The sequence below is a fragment of the Rutilus rutilus genome, assembly GCF_951802725.1.
Source record: "Rutilus rutilus genome assembly, chromosome: 15".
NCBI classification, from domain to species: Eukaryota; Metazoa; Chordata; class Actinopteri; order Cypriniformes; family Leuciscidae; genus Rutilus; species Rutilus rutilus.
The window spans coordinates 8,728,673-8,751,186 of NC_140220.1; the positions used below are offsets into that span (position 1 = coordinate 8,728,673).

Genomic DNA, 22,514 nt, shown 5'->3' on the forward strand with positions numbered 1-22,514 from the left:
AATGTAGTTTATATTCAAACAGGGAGCCACAAGGGAGTGCTATGGGTTCATAAAAATAATAATAATTAACAATAAAAAAGTTTTAAAAATACTGAAATCGACATTATTACTGTCTCTTCTTTCTAAAGACTGATCTGAAATCATAAGAATTATTTTATTCCACAGTCAACATTTTATGTTTCTCTTCAGAGATGAAGAGTCAACAATTGAAAATCAGGTAATATTTAAACATTTATAATATTATTACTTTTCATTGTCTAAAAGGGGGACTTTAGCAAGGGGACTGGGGCATCAGAATGTTTGAAAAGCCCTGGTTTATACGACTTGTGCAGAATGTGCACTATATTCCAAAGCCAAATGGAATGCTTTGTGTGAGGAACAGACTGAAACTTCCCTTTTTCTTCACAACCGAAGCTCTCAAATCTCATTGATGCTTGTGTTGAATAAAAATAAAATGGTGCTATTAGATGTGCAATCACAGGTTTGATGACTCTTATGTCAAATGCCATTGGTTCTGGCATGTCATGTGATCAGTTGACATAGCCAGAAACTCGATTTGAGAGCTACATGGAAGATTATCAGTGGAAAAACGACTTAAACTTAAAGTCACCATGAAATCAAACTTGACAATTCTTTTTTTTTAACGGAATATTGCAGAGTTTATTATAAATGATTTATCCGTGCACATAATCTTTAATAAAACTTACTTCCCCTCCCTCTTCCATCGACATCTCATGTCTTCTCTGATAACGTGTTTACTGCAAGAGGACGAGACAACCTGTCACTCACATGACATCACAGCAATAGATAGATAGATAAAAACTTTATTCATCCACAAGGGGAAATTTAGATGTTACAGCAGCAAAAACATTACACTTAAGAAGACAAAAACATTATTGCAACTATGTATCCCGAAGACAAATTATGTAGGGAGACCAAAAAACATAACAGATTAGCATTAAATATAAGTGTAAAAAGGTTAATAAATAAATACATATCCTAAATATAAGAATATGGGTAAATATACTCTCCAAAAAAATTTAATTGGTCCCATGGGAGTAAAATCATCTATCAATAGCAAACCACAACCATCCAATCAATTCCTGATGGACAAAATCAAGTCCCACCCTACATTTTATCTTGTTCAAGTAGCCATTTAACTACGTTATAATAGGGAAGAAAAGACCAAATGTTTCCAATGCCATAAGGTAATGTTACGTGAGAAACAGGAAAATATATATATTTTAACCTTTTTGTAGCTTGACAGTATAAATCCTTGTATTCATTTCTTTTGAATTTGCTTAATGTGGCACCACTGCTAATGTTGCTCCTTGTGTTTGAATTGCTTTGGATGAACACAAAAATTCATGTAACTCATTTAATAAAGATTATTTTTGGCCTTTGCGCAGATGATGGGGAACAGGGCGGAGAGAGCTCATCCTCGGCCGACCCACCTAAAGAAACCACAGGGGAGACAAAGACAGAGGGCTAACAACTCAACACCGAAATGAGAGACTCACACGTGACCTGCCTCTACTCTTGGCCCATTGACCAAACAACTGTTACACTCTGTGCTATGCAACATCAAGACCACCTTTGATTGGCATTCAGGCATGCATGGGTCAGCAGAAAACAGCTCATTCCTATAGAGGAGCTCATCTGAAGCTACGATTGGTCATTTTCACCTCAATGACTTTGACTTTTTTTTTTCCCAAAGACTCTCTGTCATGATTTTCTTAATGACCGGCGGTTTTGCGTGTCTTATGAAAACAAGACGTGACCTGCTTTCCCACTTGAAAGGAACATTTTGTTTAGTTATAAGACTTTCCATAATGGCATTTTCTCTGAATGTTGACATGTAGTGGCAAAAATGTCTCTTTTTGCACAAAAAAAGTTCAAACATTCCATTTAGTGACGTAAGTAAAGTTTTTTTATCTTACAATATTTGTCTGTCCTTGTACAACACCACATCTTCTGTGTTTTGTATTGTAAAGATATGCATTGTTAACATTCTAGCCAGAGGATAAGAAACAGTGCTGAATAACATGAAATATGATATTTTCTTCTTGTAAATAGAGAATTGTACATTATATTTGCTAGTTTTGTTTAAAAGCCTTCCTTTGTGTGCTGTCAGTGTTGCCCTGCGTGAGCTGGAATTGGATCGTTAGCTGTCTGATGTATCGCTGCAAACATCTGTGGTCATGTCATTTGGACGTCATCTTAAGTGCTTGTCTCAGATATTTCATTACTGTTGTCAATGGCAATGGAAAAATATGATTGTGGAGACATGTTGTTCTTCCTCTCTTTAGTCTTTTCATCATGCTTCTGTCAGAGAATTGCATTTTATTTTATTTTTTACCTGCCCATAAACCTTGTGTTATTTTGTCTGATGTAAGCTACATATAAAATGGCATTATGCTATGTTTAAAAATTACAATAAATCCCGTGCTTAGTTTTAGTAGTTTTCATTTTTTGGACCGTGGACCAGAGGTGGTAATTTATGTAACCAGCAGAGGACACTCTTTTATAATGTGTGGGCACAAAAAAATGTCACCATAACATCCCATAAGATTTTTTTTTGTTGTTGTTGGGGGAAAAAACTATCATTTCAAAACAAAATAGGTTTATAAACTAGCCGAAATATCTAATATATGTGTGCAATATTACATGTCTTCTTGTTGTTAATGGAGTTAAACAAAGCATTTGATTTGATTTTCTACAAACTAGCATTGTAGATTTATTTACAATTAAACCTGTATTTACAATTTAGAGCATAAATATCATAATTGCATATAATTTAAATGTATTTACTTAGTAAAAACTCAAGTCAATCAAATGTTTCACTTTCGACTAACAGCCAATAGGAATGCTGACTCCTCCCACTCATGTTTAATCATTTACATGCAGTTGAAAAAAACTATTTAAGATCCTTTGCAAAGAGAAAATGCAGCTACATATTCTACAGAGCATCAATATAAAGTTTAGTGTTTGCTTATTGATCAGAAAAGCTTAGTTTTGAAAATGGTAGAGGCTTTCTGTGGCACATGGAAACTGGTCAACAGTGAGAACTTTGATGAGTATATGAAAGCTCTAGGTAAGTTTTATGATAATAATAATTATTAATATAGTTTATTACTTCTGATCATTTTTATTTGTATTTATTATGGTGGTAAGTGGTAACACTATAATAAGGCCTCATTTGTTAACATTAGTTAATGCAACAACTAACAATGAGCAATATATATTCAACAGCATTTATTAACCTAATTCACAGTGCATTAATGAGTCGGTGTATGAATGAGTGAGTGAATGGGTGAATGTGAGGCAATATTGTAAAGCGCTTTGGTGGCCATTGGGTCTGTGAAAGCGCTATATAAATGCAGTCCATTTACCATTTACCATTAATGTCAGCAGATACAACTTTTGATGTTAAAACTGTAGTAGTCAATGTTAAGATTAACATTACTATTTAAAAATGATGTAGAAGTATGTTTCATTGTTAGTTCATGTTAACTAGTGTAGCTTAGTAATGTTAACAAATGAAACCTCAAAGTGTTACCATTATGGTTTTAATTTCAGATTAAAAACCCTGGGTTTAGTGAGCAGATTTCAATGAATGTGATTCTTTCTAAGGTGTTGGGTTTGCAGTAAGACAAGTTGGAAATGTGACTAAACCGACCCTCATCATCTCGAAAGAGGGGGATAAAGTGGTCCAAAAAACACAGAGTACTTTTAAGAACACTGAGATCTCATTCACACTGGGTGAGGAGTTTGATGAGACCACCGCAGATGACCGAAACTGTAAAGTAGGTTTATGCTTCATAACATGGTTTAATGGGGAATGTTACAACTGGGAACAATGCATTCCCATTTCAGAGCTTCTGTCTGAGATGAATAAGCGGTAATGTGTTATTTTTACCAGTCCACGGTGGTAATGGATGGAGACCGGCTTGTTCATGTGCAGAAGTGGGATAGTAAAGAGACCACCTTTGTCCGGGAGATCAAGGACGGGAAGATGGTGATGGTAAGGCTCTTTACAGTAGTACTCAGTATATTTGGTCAATAAACTCATAAACTGATATTTGTTCAAGTTCAATGTGCTTTATTGTCATTCCAACCATACAACAAATAGTGAATATTGTATGGTGTACAGCAGAACGAAATTAAGTTTCTCCAAGCTCAAATGTGCAAAGTTAGAACAAGCATAAGACAACAACATAAAGGTAGTAGCCTACAAACAGGTGGACTTAATATACACCACTGATAAACAAAATAACAAATCAATAAGACAGTCAAAACTAAATATATACTGAAAATACATTTAAAAATGACATTTATAACTTGCACTTTATTGTTTGCTGATTTCAATTTTGTTTCAGAAACTCACCTTTGGGGACGTGGTGGCTGTTCGCACCTATGAAAAAGCATAAGTTTTGGGAATATCAGGTTTTTTCTTCTTCACTGGGCAGCAACAGACATGATGTGCTTTGACGCTTTACTGAAAGCACAACTTGGACTTGGTTCCTTCAAATCTTCTCTATGAAACAATGGACTATCAATATTTTTGATCATTTTTTAAAATACCTTTCAGTCAGTGTGAATCATTTAATAAATAACCAGTCAAAAATGATGACTTGTGTGTTCATTCATGAGTTCAATGTACGTGACAAAAAGTGAATTCAGTTGCCTAACGTTACTAATATCAGGTTCTGGTTGTTTTGTAATTTTACAATGTACAATTTCTGTTGAACAAAACTTGTTGTTTTTATAAGCTACCTTTTGCGTTTATGCAAATATATCCCATTTTCAGCGCTGCACTCGTTGTGTTCTGTCTTCCGGTTTGAATTTCCATAACATGAATGTGATCTTACGGATTTATGAATGAACCGCTCTTTTAAAATCTTCCCGTCTACTGACATTTGTAATGACACCTGCTTCAAACATTACAATCCTCACGATAAATTTTGCTAACCCTACAATAAGCAAATACACTTCACCAGCTAATTACTCTTCGACAGCGAAACCATACAGAAATATACAGAAGTACCGCAAAAACGGAAGTTCAAAACACAAAATTCTAAAGTAAGGTGATGTCCAATCAGTGATGACCAATCAGTGCGCGTGACTGCAGAAGGTTGCGCAAACAACGCGTCACGTGAGAGCTAGCCATTGCTTTTCCTGTTTTGGTTTACACCTTTTTTTGTGTGTGTACAGTCTATTGTTTACACAAGGAGGGTGTAATAATATTAACAGGGACGCGCAGGAATGACTTTACTCGTTCTATTATGCGTGTTTAGTCATGTTTTTTACCTGCAGGTTTCTGCTGCGCCGGTTAATAATGTCTTCAAACACCTGCAGAGCGCATGTAAGTGTTTCAGAGCCTGATCAGCTGTTAAAGGTGCTTCATGTCTCCTCCTGAAGTTGTCTTTATGCATTAGTTTGCTCTATCGCGCGCACTTTACATATGTTTTGGCATTGGCTGGTCTTTTAGTGTCGGTTTTAACAGACTTTTTTAACATATTCTTGTACATTTAGCTGTTGTTGTTGTCCATGTTTGCAGTATGTTCTGTTTGGGACTTTGATACTCTTAACATCAAGGTGCGTGTATTGATAAATTGTAACATCTGAATATAAGTATGCACACGACAATGATGTTGCATCAACTGATATTAGTGCAAATAAATGGAACATCTTGTAATAATCAATTGAGTGTCATGAATATACTTTAAAATCAAACAGACTTTTTTAAAATGACCTTTTTAATCAGGTTAGTTCATTCAAAGTAAATAAATTATGACAGTCGAGGAAATGCATCTGAAAGAAACACATTACTTATTAAATTACATTAAGAAGAGCATATTGCCGTGCTGAAATTTTCTGTGGTTAAGACAATTATGAAAAGGATGATATTTAACTTGGATATTGAATTAGGCTGATGATATGTAATGATTTTTCACAATTTTATGAGCAATTATTGTGAACAAGATTGCTGCTGACATGTTTGAAATGTAATTCAAATGTTATTAAACACACACATACATACATACATACATACATACATACATACATACATACATACATATATATATAGATATAGATAGATAGATAGATAGATAGATACTAGATAGATAGATACATGCATACATATACACACAAATAATTTTCAGTTGCAAAGATTATTAAAATGGTGTATTACATTTATATGATTTGACTATGAAGTTGACTATGTACATTTTTTTAAATTTAAATTAATGTTATTAATTTCAAATATTTTGTGGATTTGTTGGGGTCCAGTTCTCCCTTAACAAAAATGATGTATTATTATGCTGGAAAACTGGTAAAAAAAAAAAAAAAAAAAAAAACCGGTAAAATAAAATGAATGGGTAAGAGTTCAATAGTATCTTTCTACTGGGTCAAAACAAACAAACTAACAAGATTAGTTTTCGATATTAGAATTGATTTCAAGTTGACTGCAGTGCTCTTTTAAAGTAGCATTGGCCCGATTTGCTGTGAAATAGCTCCAGAATGGGACAAAATATTTGACACATCAGTATTTAAGGGGAGTATTTTGCATATTTGTCAAATGGCTTTTTAACTTGCTCATTTCAAATTCCAGCTAAATTCTGGCATATCTCAGACCTGCACTTGGATCCAACCTACCATGTCACAGAAGACCACACCAAAGTTTGTTTTTCCTCCAAGGGAGTTCCTGCATTGGATCCAGGAGTGTTTGGAGATTTCCTGTGTGATTCTCCATACCAGCTCATTCTCTCAGCGTTCAGTTACATGAAACAAGTGGACCTGCAGCCCGACTTCATTATATGGACAGGGTATAAAGCAAACACATTTTTTTGGCTCGCAGCTGTTCTGTGTAATCAGTTGGTATAATTTGTTCTACTTGAAAGTGGGAGATTATTGAATTTGGAGCTAATGATCACATCATGGTTTTTGTCTTCAATATTTCTTAACTTTTATTTAAATGTTGTGCCCCTCACTGCAGAGACAGCCCTCCACATGTCCCAAAAGAAGAGCTTTCCACTGATATAGTGATCAGTGTTATTGCCAATATGACTCACACCATACGTCAGTTCTTCCCAGAGCTGCCAGTTTACCCTGCCCTGGGAAACCACGACTACTGGCCACAGGTATTTCAAATCCAAGGGCAACTAGAGCTCTAGGAGATATAGCCAAGACAACAGTTCGGGGGTCAAATAAAGGGCAGACATTTTTAGGTTGTTTGAATGGAATATTTGCATACTGCTTGCTGCAAAGCATACACTGAAAATGTATTTATATATATGTTTATATTTTATTATTGTATTATGTTTTTAAGTTGTCTATTTTTTTTTTTTATATATAAATGCATTTAAACAATTATGCAACAAAAAAAAAACTATTCAAACATTTCCATATCTCTTCATTAGGGGTATTGAGTGCCATCCAGTTAAGCATTTTTAATTGCATTTTACATAAAAACATCTTATCTTTGGACGATTTGATGAAAACATAAATCAAGAAAAAGATGTCATATTCATTACCTCTGCTTCCTTTATGAAAATAGAAATGGTGAGTGCATAGCATTGTGGGATCAGTATTTGAAACGGCGTACTCTGTCGTGTACGGCTCATGCTGAAATATTAAGACTATACTCTTAGGAAGAAAAGGTTTAATGGTGTTCTATATAGAACCCTAGGGTTCTTGACAAATTTTTTTCAAAAAGGAGAAATGGCTCAAATGATTGCATAATACTTTCGTGTTTAACAGTTCCCCCCCCCCCCCCCCCCCCCCCTAGTGATTAAGTATGTGTATGAGCTGTTTAATTCACAAAATTTAATCAATTAAAAATGAATTAAAACTAAATTCATTCATTGAAACTAAATTTATAAAATTAACCTTTTAAGGTTCTATATAACCCTTTTACTCTAACCTCCGGTTTCACAGACAAGGCTTAAGATTAGTCCCAGACTAAAATGCATGTTTGAGCAGTTTTAACTGAAAGCAACTTGCACTAACATATCTTAAAATGTCAAAACCATTGTTTTGTCTCAAGATGCAAACCAGTAGTGTTGTTTTTATAAGGCAAGTTTATAAAAACTACTTAAAAGCCCTAATTGAACTAAGGCCAAATCCTGGCTTAATCTAAGCCCTGTCTGTGAAACCAGGCCTAAAAGTGCAGTGTAGTATGTTATTTTGAATATTCAAATATTTTATGCTTTTTTTTGTGTGTGTGTGTCTAATCTTGCTTTAAATCATTTTAGGATCAGTTGCCAACATCTGCAAATGCAATTTACGATGCTGTAGCCACACTCTGGTCTCCGTGGTTGAACCCAGCTGCTGTAGCAACTTTGCAAAAAGGTAACTGCAGATAAGGAAGACATGAATGAGAACATATGAGAACATTTAAATTACTATTATTATTTGGGGATTTTGGATGCTGATTGGTCGATGCAAAGTTTTAGCCTTGCTTAAATGCTTGGATGCAAACGACAGTATGACGCAAAATCCCTTTTTATCTAGCCACTGTTTTTGTCACTAATATATATAGGGATGCACAATATATCGGCCACCATATCGGTATCGGCCGATATATGATCATTTTTGGTGTTATCATTATCGGCCCGATAAGAAAATTTGGCCGATATATTAAAGCTGATAAATAATGGATTATTTCCTTGAGCTGAGACACTTCAGATGCGCACTGTTCACCATCATGGTTTTGAATTGCTTGAAATATGATTGGAATCACTTCAAAAAAGGAAAATACAGTTCAGTGCAACGGGCAGCACAAGTCTGCCATATAGGCTGGATACAATTATAATGAGAACATTATAATTGTGTGTTTGGGTCATGTCTTTTAATGGTGAGACTTTTGTTTTGTAATCAGACTCTCTGAAATTATCTAAAAATTTGGATTTGGATTTAGATTTATCGGCCAATATATCGGTTATCGGCTTTCAAATATAAAGAATTATTGGTATCAGCCAAAAGTTTCATATTGGTGCATCCCTGTGTATATATATATACACACACACACACACACACATTTTATTATGTTACTGTGATGCATGGTGCCTAACAGTGGCCTTTAGCTCTGTGACAATATAGTGAGCTAATACTCTTCATATGTTACTTGTTTGCATGAAGGTGGCTTTTACTCTCTTGTGATCAAACCTGGCCTACGTCTGGTGAGTCTCAACACAAACCTGTACTACAGTCCTAATGAAGTGACTGTAAATATGTCTGATCCTGCTGGGCAGTTCCAGTGGCTGCAGGAAACGCTTGAGCTCTCAAGACAAAGCATGGAGAAGGTGAGTATATTCTGTCTGCTTTTACAAGACAGTTTAATTTTAGAAAGAGCCCGCTGCACTGATCATAAGAGGCCATTTCGTTATAAGGCTGTAAATTAAGAGTTGCAAAGTGGTATGTCCATGTAAGTGACATCAGCAGTGTGAGTGACTGCTGAGTTGAATTTCACTGTCATCTGTTCCTCTGAGGTCTATGTAATTGCTCACGTCCCCATCGGTTACCTACCCTATGCTGTAAATACAACAGCCATCCGAGAAAGCTACAATGAACAACTGGTCAAAATATTTCGCAACTACAGTGACGTCGTTGAGGGTCAGTTCTACGGTCACACTCATCGAGACAGCATAATGGTTCTGCTGGATCACAAAGGTAACATAACACTGCAGTACATTCATATTTTAAATAAGAGATTCAAAAGTTGTTTTTTAGTTCCAAACTGTTGACTTAGTTAAAATAAAATATACAGTATATACCATACTGATTTATGTACCATAAATGCATCTTTTCAAGGGAAACCTGTGAACTCTATATTTGTCACACCTGCTGTTACACCTATCAAAAGTATATTGGAGCCATTTTCGAACAATCCTGGCCTCCGTGCGTATCTGTACCACCCTGAGAATTATGGTTTACTGGTAAGTCTCCACCTACTAGCAAGTTCAAGCACTGATTTATTTACTTTTAGCATGCCTTTAGAATTATAGGACGCTTTCTTCCATCATGGAATAAAACAATTCAAAAGATAATTGCAGCTTTTTATCTCACAAAATATATACATTTTTTTTTCCAATTCAGAGTTTAAAGGCCCGTTCACACCAAAAACGTTAACTACAAAATAAGTTTATACGTCGCATTTCTGATTTTTTTCTTGCAATTGCGAGTTTAGATATCACAATTTAGATATTCTCTTAATTCCAAGTTTATAGCTAGCAATTCTGACTTTTTTTTCTCAGAATTGTGAGATATAAACTCGCAATTGCAAGAAAAATAATGTCAGATTTGTGAGATAAGACACTATTACCTTTTTTTATTTTTTTTGAGGCAAAAAAAAACTTCCATATATTAGACAAGGCACTTATAGTTATATAAGCTAAAAAGTTAAATATTTAATAGTTAACTATAGCTAAATAGTTAAGCTAAATAGGCTTAATTCTAATAAATGTGAAAATGTTTTTTGTGTGAGGTCATTCCTGCACCACCAATGTGTCTCTTCCTTGAGCAAGTCCTGTTTCTGTATGATTAATGGTAGTGTCAGTTCTAATTACATGCTGTGTTTTAATCAAGGTGTCAGCTCAAAGCATGGCTCTTCTGTTGTATCTCTTGTAATAATTACTCTCTTTTTTTTTCTTCTACAGGATATTTGGCAGTTCTATTTAAATCTCACAGAAGCAAACCTGGAAAAAAGGTCAGAGTGGAAACTGGAATACATTATGACTGAGGCTTTTGATATCGAAGACATTCAGCCCCACAACTTGCATGAACTTGCTCTTAGATTCGAGCAGCCACAGAGCAAAGCCTTTGAGAAGTATTTTAACCATTTTATGGTGAGCTACAACTTAAACATCACATGTGAGAGTTTTTGCAAAATGGTTCAGGTGTGTGCTGTGCACTTTTTGGATCGGGAGACCTACTTGCAGTGTATGGCGAGGGCCGGGAGACCAAAAGATTGAGCTGAAGTTACAGTTCTGGAGTGGATACTCTCTTAATCTTTTTTTATTAATAGAAATCAGGGAACATTTTTATTTAAATAATAATAATAATAAAAGGGTGAACCTCAGGAAAACATGTCTCACTTCACCCCAAAACCAAAAAGAGAGGGGGGAGACTGGGGGTGGAGCAACTCCAAATTTACGTATGTAAAGAAAATGATGCCTAATTTAACACTATTAAGATTTTTTTTTCATTATATTCTTGACCATTTAACCACATTTCCCCCTAGACATTCTCAGTATCATAATGTGTCCATGATTTATCATGAACCATGATTTAGTGGTAAATGCCTCTATTCGTAATGGTGTCTTTGCTGTAATATTGCAAAAGAATATGTAAATTAATAATAATTGAAACAAAAAAGTCTGTATAACAAATACTATGGTGATTAAATGCTTAATTTTAAGCACACAAAAAAAAAGTTATTCTTATTCATTTTGGGGTGAAACATTACATGGTTTTTAAGATTTACTTGTGAAACCTGATACAGATTTTAAGGCACTTTAAAAAAAATATTTTATTTTACAATTATTGTAATGCATTTTATACTTTATTTGCAAAATAATTTCGCTTCCTTTTCTATAGACTTTTTATAAAAATAAGTATGCTTTTAGTTGCAGGTTTTTTTTATTTTTTATATGTTGCTAGAAATTAAAGGGAAAAATCTTTTTATTTGATTGGACCACTCTTCTGTGTTGCTCAGTCTTCCTTGCACAAAAAAAAAAAAAAAAAAAATATGACGGCTTTTGCAAGCTTTTTTTATTGTTTTAGTGCTTCATGTCTTTCTAGTCCTGGAATCATCAACAATAATTTAGTTTTGCTGTCATTATTTTGAAAGTTTGTTGTGTTGTACCAGTTATAACTAGTCAATCTTTACTACACCACACTAGTTGTAAACGTGGTCACATTTTTAAACAGAAAACCATGCGTAAAATCCAGTCCAAGCACCCCACTCAGAGGCCCCATACACACTCAGACCCCTCGCAGGGATACTGTCTGCTCACTGCCTCCACTGAGGGTCTTATGAAATGTTCTCCAGTTCATTTGTCTGGACCCCCTCCTCGTGTGGTCATTGGCATTCAAGTGCTATACTGCCTTTGATGACTCACAATGGTTTGTGGAGCCAGAAAGTTGACACTGAGATAAAGGGGGTGCCGTGGTGACTCTGGCAGGCTGTTTTAACGACTGACTGAGATGCTCTAATCAGCATTCATCAGTGGTCTGCCAATCGTGTTCCTCAGAGTTCCCCACAGAGACTCATCTGTAAGGGGGACGGGTCAATATTTGCCCTGCTGCACTGGCGGCACTAAAGGAGGGATGGCTTTTTTTAAGCACGGGCCACACAGGGCTGTACTGAGTTGGGCCAGAGTTTGACAGGCACATAAATCTCAGAGAGCTTTGTCTCCCTTCGAGGATTGGTTAGCAGAAGATGTTAACCTGGAACAGAGAGTATTTAAAATGCTAGGTTTTGTTTTTTTGTGGTTTTGTTTTGTTTGGGGAAAATATTATGGTGTTGTAATGTGGTTGATGCATAGTTTGGAGAGTATTTCAAATACTGGTAATGGAGTTGATACACATAGACAATTAGTATTTTGTTTTGTTTTACAATATTATGGTAACAGGGTTAATACATACACTCACCTAAAGGATTATTAGGAACACCATACTAATACTGTGTTTGACCCCCTTTCGCCTTCAGAACTGCCTCAACAGGTGCTGAAAGCATTCTTTAGAAATGTTGGCCCATATTGATAGGATAGCATCTTGCAGTTGATGGAGATTTGTGGGATGCACGAAGCTCCCGTTCCACCACATCCCAAAGATGCTCTATTGGGTTGAGATCTGGTGACTGTGGGGGCCATTTTAGTACAGTTAACTCATTGTCATGTTCAAGAAACCAATTTGAAATGATTCGAGCTTTGTGACATGGTGCATTATCCTGCTGGAAGTAGCCATCAGAGGATGGGTACATGGTGGGCATAAAGGGATGGACATGGTCAGAAACAATGCTCAGGTAGGCCGTGGCATTTAAACGATGCCCAATTGGCACTAAGGGGCCTAAAGTGTGCCAAGAAAACATCCCCCACACTATTACACCACCACCACCAGCCTGCACAGTGGTAACAAGGCATGATGGATCCAAGTTCTCATTCTGTTTACCGCAAATTCTGACTCTACCATCTGAATGTCTCAACAGAAATCGAGACTCATCAGACCAGGCAACATTTTTCCAGTCTTCAACTGTCCAATTTTGGTGAGCTCGTGCAAATTGTAGCCTCTTTTTCCTATTTGTAGTGGAGATGAGTGGTACCCGGGGGGGTCTTCTGCTGTTGTAGCCCATCCGCCTCAAGGTTGTGCGTGTTGTGGCTTCACAAATGCTTTGCTGCATACCTCGGTTGTAACGAGTGGTTATTTCAGTCAAAGTTGCTCTTCTATCAGCTTGAATCAGTCGGCCCATTCTTCTCTGACCTCTAGCATCAACAAGGCATTTTCGCCCACAGGACTGCCGCATACTGGATGTTTTTCCCTTTTCACATCATTCTTTGTAAACCCTAGAAATGGTTGTGCGTGAAAATCCCAGTAACTGAGCAGATTGTGAAATACTCAGACCGGCCCGTCTGGCACCAACAACCATGCCACGCTCAAAATTGCTTTCCCATTCTGACATTCAGTTTGGAGTTCAGGAGATTGTCTTGACCAGGACCACACCCCTAAATGCATTGAAGCAACTGCCATGTGATTGGTTGATTAGATAATTGCATTAATGAGAAATTGAACAGGTGTTCCTAATAATCCTTTAGGTGAGTGTATACTGGACAGTATTTCATATGCTGGGTTCAGTTCTGTCCACAATTAGTATTTTTGTATTGTTTTTGGGTTGACGCATAACCTGGGGTCAACTCAAATTTAAACTAAAGTTATGGGGTTTTTGTGTTGAAAAATGTCTTTATTAACACAGTAAAACACAACATGAATATAAGGGAGAAACTAATGTCAGACATTTTGTAAAAATTACCCTTAGGCCTATATTACATATAGATTTAGCAGTTTGGGAATCGTCCCAGAATGCATTGCTTACTACAAATGTCTTTTTAACATCAAATGTCCTTTGTTGTAAACATATGAGTCCCCAGGGTCTAATCATAACAGATTACTCTCTGGCCGATTAGCTAGTTATTGCTGTCACATATATTCAGCTGGGCTGGCAGTCCTGTGTCTACTTTAAAAGTTAAAGAGCTGTAACAGGGGAGGTCAATGCTAGAGACCGGCATGGGTCAACTCTGCACTGATTACAGGGCCTCATTATACTTGGGCAAACCCTCATCAGAGCCTGTTCAGTCGTCAAACTATTGCTTTGATGGGCATGCTTAACCTACTGCACTATTTAAGCTGTGGATTACTGTCGTGATTGTGTAACCATGGCAGCCCCCGGGGAATTGGAATTCATGGAATATGCTGGTTAATTTTGAGCTGGGGCAGCGACTGCATGAACGTTTGGGATTACATACCAGTTGATTAAGTTCAGGACAGAAATGATTACAAAGCCCTTGACCTGTTTTCATGTAGCTTATTTTTATAACTCTGTGTGTTTTGACACTTTTTTTTTTTTTTTTATGTAAAATTTAACTAATTTAAATAAGTATTTATTTGAATCGTGTAGTTATACAGTACTATTCCCAGTGCTGCAGTGATGACGTATTTTTGTTGGCCAACAGTTTGCACCACCCTGGTTCCATCGACAAAAACCCAATCGTTTTTTTTTTTTTCATTGGCTTTATGAATGATTAAAGAAATAAAAATTACAGAAATAATCTCTGCATGTAACCAACAAAAGTTTATGATTCTTACTCTTTTTGTTCATCATGATAGTCTTCACAAATGAACACAACGTCTATGAATTTTGAACCCTAAATACAATCAGCAGAAGTAAAAAGCTAAACATAGACAAGCCCAAAATGATTAGACTAAGCTTTTTATTGTCTTAACCACAAATTATTGGTCATGAATTTAGCTCAATTTAAGCAAATGCACTTAAAAAAAAAACATCTAAGACAGAATGAAGTTTTTGGCAGAATATGGGAAGTTGTGTGTGAAGTGATGAATCACTGATGCTCCAGAGTGGTGTCTGAAAATCTGCTGAGAAATATAATAATAAATGCTTCTCCAGCACAGTGAAGTATGGAGGAAGAGGTGTCATTGTGTGGGGAGCTTTTTAGCGACTGGTATTTGTGAGCTGCTTCCCTGTGAAAGATCATTTAATGCTTTGGAGCACAGGAGAATATTACAGAATGTCTTGCTTCCCACAATTGAAAGTTGTTATCTAAATTGCTCTTTTTCAAGAAGACAACACTTCTGCCCACATTGCAAGTCAACCAAGAAACGGCTTGAGAACAAGCGCATCAGTCTCATGTTTTGACCTGCTCAGAGTCCAAGATGTGAACCCTGGTGAATATTTGGTCTCACATTAAACTCAAACGAACTAGGAGACATTTTTCAACTACTAATGAACTGCTTGAAGCCGTTAACATTGAGTGAAACAACACTGACTCTTCTTCCTGTAAAAATCTGTCTGCAAGTTGGGAGTGGCTATTCTGTGCTGTTGCTTTATCTACAGTATTTATGCAATTTTTTCTTATTTCCTAACCAGTGATTTGTGATTAAAACAGACCGTAAAAAATCCAATAAACATTTTGGCAATTTTTTGGCCCAGGAGTGTAGATGTTTAGCCATTGCTCATTTGTCCGAGGGCTCTTGACAGTAAATAATGACAAATGTTTCATTTTTGTGGTGTTAAAATGTGACTTACTGCATTGTTTGTGTATGCACACTCAGCACTGAATGCTGTAAGCCACTTCCTTTTTCCTTTTTAGCTTGTATAGCTCTTTTATCTGGAGTAATGCAGAAGTTTGCATTCTGAGTCACTCATAATGGCTTAGAGATCTGACACCATATCAGTGACTGTTAAAACCCACAAACATAAGTCCTGGGAAAAGTTACTTTCTGTTTGAAAACTGAGGAACAGTAAATGGACTGTAGCTTCCCTTTGTGGCATGCATTGTCTCGCTAACCAAGACCATGTGCTTATAAAGGCTCAGATTTATATATATTACTGTATATATATATATATATATATATATATATATGCATGTATGTGCGTGCATGTATATATGTGTATGTATATATGTATGTTTTTGTTTTAAAATGATTCATTTTAATAAAAAAAAATTAAAGCACTTCATGTTGAAAACAAAGGATGGAAAATATTGTATTTCTCTTTGTATTTTCCTATCAATATGGTACAATATTATCCTGTTCAAATCAATGTGATAACCGATTAGGTAAAATGTAATCTGAAAGTCAGATTATATTTCCTTAAATGTGTAATGTAATGATATACGTTACTAAAAAATGTTTTCATGTAATTTGGAATCAGTAATGGACTACAATTTGTAAGTAATCTACCCAGCACTGCCAGCCACTTTAGTTGGTACACGTTCAACTGGTCGTTAGCGCAAATATCTAACCAGCCAATCACATGGCAGCAGCTACATTTAGGCATGTAGACATGGTCAAGACGATCTACTGAAGTTCAAACTGAGCATCAGAAAGGTGATTTAAGTGACTTTGAATGTGGCATGGTTATTGGTGCCAGACCAGCTGGTCTGAGTATTTTATAAACTGCTGATGTACTGGGATTTCCACAAAAAAAACAAACATCTTAAGGCATTGTTGATGCAAGAGGTCAGAGGAGAACGGCCAGACTGGTTGGAGCTGATGGAAAGACAACAGTAAATAGCCACTCATTACAAACGAGGTCTGCAGAAGAGCATCTCTGAATGCACAACACATTGAACCTTGAAACAGATGAGCTACAGCAGCTGAAGACACACCAAAATTGGACAATAGAAGATTAGAAAACGTTGCCTGGTCTGACGAGTCTCGATTTCTGCTGCGACATTCAGATGGTAGGGTCAGAATTTGGTGTAAACAACATGAAAGCATGGATCCATCCTGCCTTGTATCAAGGCTGCTGTTGGTGTAATTAGTACCAATTATCATTTAAACGCCACAGCCTATCTGAGTATTGTTGCAGATCATGTCCATTCCTTTATGGCTACAGTGTTCACATCTTCTGATGGTTACTTCCAGCAGGATAACATGTCAAAAAGCTCAAATAATCTCTAAAGTTTTTCTGTAAAAATGGGACGTTTCTCCTCTTCCCTCCAAAATGTATCTTGCGGTGTGCCTCAGGGTTCTGTCCTAGCTCCTGTCTTATTTTCTCTATATCTTCTTCCTCTGGGTTCTATTTTTACGTAACACAATGTCTCATTTGTAACACAATGTCTACTGTTATGCTGATGACATGCATATTTATATGCCTTTGTCTAAGAAAAATAACAGTGCTCTAGAAAGTCTGACAAGCGTGTCTTGAGGAGGTAAAAGCTTGGCTTACCAAGAATTTTTGACCTCAAGACAAAACAGAAGTTATTGTTTTTAACCCCTCAGAAACCAGGCAAAGACATGATCTTGACCTTGGATCTCTAGATCACTCCACAGGTACGGAATTTAGGTGTGATGTTAGATAGTTCCCTCAAATTCGAAAAGCAAATAAGTGCTGTCATTAGATCTAGCTTTTTCTATAGCGACAATTAAATCTTATCACCCTTAGAGCTCGTTGGAGACTGCGATCCATGCTCTTATTACTTCGCGCCTGGACTATTGCAACCCCCTTTATTTTGGTGTATCAAAGTCCCAAACGGCCCGCTTTTCAAAACGCTGCGGCGAGATTCCTAAAGAGAAAGAGGAAATTTGTCCATGCCACCTCCCTTTTGAGATCCCTTCATTGGCTACCGATAAATTTTAGAATTGAATATAAAATTTGAATACTGGTGTATAAATCTCTAAATGATTTAGCACCTTCTTATCTATCTGACTTAGTCCATTTTTATTCTCCCACTAGAAGTCTTAGATCTGAAACGAAACTTCTTCTTCAGATACCTAAAATCCGTCTAAAATCAAGGGGAGACCGAGCATTTGAAGTGGCTGGCCCCACACTGTGGAACAAGCTCCCACTTCATATAAGATCGACTTCCTCTCTGTCTGAGTTCAAGTCATGTCTCAAAACTTATTTATTTTCTGTTGCTTTTAGCTTACAATGATTGATCTGTTTTAAACTGTTTATTATTATTCGTGTTATTAATTTTTATTAGCTTTATTTTCTATGTGTACAGCACTTTGGTCAGCCAGCGGCCGTTTTAAAATGTGCTTTATAAATAAACTGAACTGAACAAACTGGTTTCTTGAACATTACAGTGAATTCACTACACTCCACAGTCACCAGATCTCAATTCAGTAGAGCACCTTTGGGATGTGCTGGAGCGGGAGATTCACATCATGGATGTTCAGCATGAGGAATGTTTCCAGCACCTTGTTAAATCTGTGCCACAAAAAATGTAAGCAGTTCTGAAGGCAAAAGTGGCCGGTGAGTGTGCATAAATGATATAATATTTTGTCAAATTATTTTGAAGGCAGTTTTACACATTTGAAGGCATTTCTTCTAATCATGTGGAGTTCTGCCCTCTGATCTCTATTGATTTGATTTATAATTATTTTATTTCTCTCAGACTATTTAAGTCAGGTTCTGTTTTTGTACAGATTTAAGGTTTTTTCTTTCTGAAAATAGTATTAAACTTACCATCATGATGCTAATGTGTTGCTAGGGTGTTGCTATGCAGTTCCTAAGGTTTTTTGTGTAGTTGTAAGCTCCTGGCTGTGGTGTGGTGCCACTAACAAGTATGAAGGGCAATGAGCCAGGCACAATGTAATTTTGGGAAAAGCCTATGATTGTGTAATTCCCTTACAAAATGAGGGTGTTTGGAAGAGGGAGGGGGAAACTTACTTCAGTGAAAGCAGGGAAGCACACCCAACTGCGGCTTTCCTTTGGTTTCATGCTTGAGTGGCATTTCTTCGCTTATTAATCCATATGAAGGCATCAGTAGGGTTTCAAACTTTATTGAATCCTAAGCTGATTGTTCTCATGTCTTTGTGAGGCAAGAACATGCCAGCGTCTCTGCAGCCAATGGCCTTTCACTTTGGCTGTGACATCAGTGTCAACCGATGCCCATGGAAGACTCACCCTGATTTAATGCTTTTGACTGCAGAAAGGCATTCTGGCAAAGAATAGAACTGCAACAAAGTCTTCATTAGACCTTCAGAGATGCTGACTTTATACAATGTGCAAGAAAGCAAAGCTGAGCAAAAAGGAATCCGTCTGACATGAAATGTTGAAATAATAAGTCTTCAAAAGTTGAATTAGTGGTTTTCAACTGGTGGGTTGTAAATCCAAAATTTGACCAGTTCCCATATCTTTGGTTGTTGGTGTCAAAGGCTTTGTGTCCAGTTAAACTATTTTGGCACAATTTAATGTAAAATATTGGTATTGAAATACACCAATTGTTTTACAGTCCTATTAAGGCTTTGTGGCATTTAAACTATATGAAAACTTCTACAGACAGTTTTGCTGTGTTGACGTCTCAGATGTGATGTGATAGACCATCATTTTAACTGTAAACGCAACCAGACGATGGCATGACCTCTCTGATCATAGCAGAGCTTTGGGTTACAGTGATGTTGGCTTATTCCACATGGTCAGTTCTGCATTCACCACTTTCTCCAGAGGTGATCTAAAGCTGAAGGTTACGCTGATATTAAGAGGCAATTTGACTCATTACACTCCTTTATTTTATTACCTGACAGCCAATTCTCTGTAATTCTCAATTACAATTCTCAATGTAATTCCTGTACCCCTCAGGAATGTAACAAAAATACTGTTGTACCCGTCAAATGTAACATGATTAGCAGTATCGTATAGTAGGCCTATACTTTGTTTATGTCTCCAATGTTATTGTTTGTTAAAGAATGAAGAGGCTCATTGTGAGTTTTACAGATTTGTTTAATGACAGCTGACTCATGGAGCAAATACAAAGTAAAGGTATTTCTATTTGTTGGCCACATCTAATGTTAATCCACAGTTGTAGCACAATACTGCCATCATCTGGTCAAGTAGACAATAATCATGCAAGTTATTACACTGAAAAAAAAAATTTGGTAAAGGATTTACTTTGAAAAAAAATTACTTAGAATTTTAACAAAGAATTTACAAGTAACACATTGAATGAAACATGACATTTTTAAGTAGAAAAAACGAAATAGTATTTTCTTGTACAACATACTGCAATAATCTTTGTTTTATTTACAACTTTTAGAATCTTTTTTTTTTTACAGTACAGTTAGAACCATGTCAATAAACATTATGACATTACATAAGACATTATGATGTCATGCTATTCTCAAGAAATCTGAGATCTGTGTCTGAGTTACATTATGAGCCCCAGCATATGGATATATGTAGAACAGACTGCAAATAATTCTTGCTGTATAAAGTAATAGTCCTCTCTTGTAAATTGTATTCTAAAAGATTCTGTGTACAGGAAATAATGAAAATAGCAGAGCCTAAAACAGACCCTTGCTGCACTCCATACTGACGTTACCTTGGATAATTCCCTGTTTAAATAAACAAAATGGTAATAGTCTGGTACAATCTAAACCACCTTAATGCCAGTCCCTGAATACCAGTGCAATTTTGTAGTAGGATTGAAAATAATCCAAGATATTTGAAAATGAACAAAGTCATTTGCTTTTACTAAAATGGACAAAGACATTTGCTTTTACTGTTTTCCACCCCCGTATGTCATGGTACGCTCTAAGATTAAGTAAACGCAACCTTGGTCAGAAGCTAGAAGTAAGTCATTTGTAATTTTACCAAGCCTATTTCTGTGCTATGATGGGGCCTGAATACTGACTGAGATTTTTCACTGAGATCATTCTTTTAATGAGCACAATTGAGCAGACAAGTATATTTTAGACATAAATGGAAAATTTGAAATGGGTCTGTAAGTTGCCAGTTGTTCAATGTAAAACAATGTGAAGCAAATAAGAAAATGCTTAAAAAAAAAAAATTAAAATCTGTTTTAATTGCTGGGTTAATTGTTTTGACAATATAATGCTAGACGTGTCTAAATTAAATGTATAATTATGTATGTTTTGTCAGAAACCTTGTGTAAGACTAATTAAATTATACATTTCTTTGAATCTTCTATAAATTCCCCCTTCTTTCTTTCCAGTTCCTCATCCGATGGGACAAGGGCATCTTAAATTCTGAATTTTGCCCAATGCTGGTCTATAGCATATTTATGCAGGGGAATTCATTAAGGTGATAATGAATATCTTTTTTTTTAAAACCACACAAAGACTAAAGCCACACTGGGGAAATAAACTCCACAAATGCATCCAATAATTAAACATGACATTATTTGTCAACATATAATAGGCGTTTTGGATCAAGACCAGGTTTTTACAGTCTATTTATCACAAGTGTATAATTGAACTCGTCTCACCATACAACGCTGTGTATGTCTGCCCAGATGTCACCATTAGGAGGAATGGCTCATGCCACTGCTAAGAGGCAGATTACCATCTGGTGTGTAATTTATGACGGGTTATGCCAGGAGTCATGGCCTAATGTATTGCCCGCTCAAAATATAATTGTACACAAATGCTTAGAAAATACTAGTAACAAAAGTGCAATTCAAACCATTTAAATCACTGTCTGGATAAACAAAGGCAAAATATTTCAGGGCTAGTCATGCAAGTGTTCATCAGAGCATCAGTTTACCCATCCACTATCTCATAGCTCAGTGTTTTCCAACCCTGTTCCTGGAGGCACACCAAAACAATACACTTTCTCGAACTCATTCTCAAACACAACTGATTCAGCTCATCAGCCCTTTAGAAGAGACTCCAAAGCTGTGTTCAAAATCGCCCCCTATACCATCAATCACTATTCTATACATTCCTCCATCCACTTGAAGGAGTGAATGAAAACGATTGAGTGAATTCGGACACGGAATGGCTGCTATTTTGCCTAGTTTGTGCTTGCTGTTTAATAATCATTTGAAACTTTGCAAATTAGCAGCTCCAGTTGTAATGAAAGGATTTATCTTGAACTCTGTCATGAAACTAGCATGTATAAACCTTAATTAAACAATTTAATAATCAAGTAAAAAAATGTATGCCTGTATGATATTACGCTGTACCCACATTGGACCAGCTGTTTGGAAAATGAATGGACGGATGATTCAGCTGTGAGCGCCATCTTCTGGCAAGACGCAGGATTTAATTAGGCACTACCCTTACAGTGCATTATGCATATTCTCTAGCCGTTGAGTGTGCATCTGTTGTACACTTATTATTGTGGTGCATTATGGGATTGAATGAGAATAGTATCCACTATTGTTAAAGTCACCTCTACAAATGGCTGTCCCTTCAAATAGTGCCCTATTTAAGGGTATAGGGGGTGATTTAAGACTGCCTGAAATGAATGGGTCAAATAAGGGAGACATCCAAAATGTGTTCTCTTAGTGTGACTCCAGGAATAG

General features: G+C 36.3%; 3 protein-coding genes across 3 annotated transcripts in view; all 3 read left to right on the top strand.

Annotated features, from left to right (window-relative positions):
- Positions 1 to 2,458, top strand: part of pkib (protein kinase (cAMP-dependent, catalytic) inhibitor beta) — a 35,695-nt gene extending 33,237 nt beyond the window's left edge. Inside the window, exon 3 of the mRNA XM_084431876.1 lies at positions 1,410 to 2,458. Coding sequence (XP_084288002.1) covers positions 1,410 to 1,492 — 83 coding nt within the window. The 3' untranslated portion in view covers positions 1,493 to 2,458. The remainder of the gene's footprint in view (positions 1 to 1,409) is intronic.
- A 487-nt stretch (positions 2,459 to 2,945) lies between these two features.
- fabp7b (fatty acid binding protein 7, brain, b) lies at positions 2,946 to 5,113 on the top strand. Its single transcript, XM_084431874.1, has 4 exons — positions 2,946 to 3,094; positions 3,634 to 3,806; positions 3,923 to 4,024; positions 4,380 to 5,113. Exons 1-4 carry the CDS (start codon positions 3,022 to 3,024, stop codon positions 4,428 to 4,430), a joined length of 399 nt encoding a protein of 132 aa, XP_084288000.1. The 5' UTR covers positions 2,946 to 3,021; the 3' UTR covers positions 4,431 to 5,113.
- Positions 5,114 to 5,225: 112 nt separating this feature from the next.
- On the top strand, positions 5,226 to 11,007 carry smpdl3a (sphingomyelin phosphodiesterase acid like 3A). The gene is made up of 8 exons (XM_084431873.1): positions 5,226 to 5,365; positions 6,617 to 6,830; positions 7,001 to 7,145; positions 8,259 to 8,355; positions 9,145 to 9,308; positions 9,495 to 9,675; positions 9,817 to 9,941; positions 10,662 to 11,007. The coding sequence occupies exons 1-8, from the start codon at positions 5,266 to 5,268 to the stop codon at positions 10,974 to 10,976; spliced, it is 1,341 nt and encodes a 446-aa protein (XP_084287999.1). The 5' UTR covers positions 5,226 to 5,265; the 3' UTR covers positions 10,977 to 11,007.
- The last annotated feature ends 11,507 nt before the right edge of the window (positions 11,008 to 22,514 follow it).

Bases quoted from the DNA above. Each gene is read 5' to 3' on its own strand.
- fabp7b (XM_084431874.1), top strand. From the start codon at position 3,022: ATGGTAGAGGCTTTCTGTGGCACATGGAAACTGGTCAACAGTGAGAAC. The intron at 3,095-3,633 runs GTAAGTTTTATG...ATTCTTTCTAAG, and splicing joins TGAGTATATGAAAGCTCTAG to GTGTTGGGTTTGCAGTAAGA. The intron at 4,025-4,379 runs GTAAGGCTCTTT...ATTTTGTTTCAG, and splicing joins AGGACGGGAAGATGGTGATG to AAACTCACCTTTGGGGACGT.
- smpdl3a (XM_084431873.1), top strand. From the start codon at position 5,266: ATGACTTTACTCGTTCTATTATGCGTGTTTAGTCATGTTTTTTACCTG. The intron at 5,366-6,616 runs GTAAGTGTTTCA...TTCAAATTCCAG, and splicing joins CAAACACCTGCAGAGCGCAT to CTAAATTCTGGCATATCTCA. The intron at 6,831-7,000 runs GTATAAAGCAAA...CCCTCACTGCAG, and splicing joins GACTTCATTATATGGACAGG to AGACAGCCCTCCACATGTCC.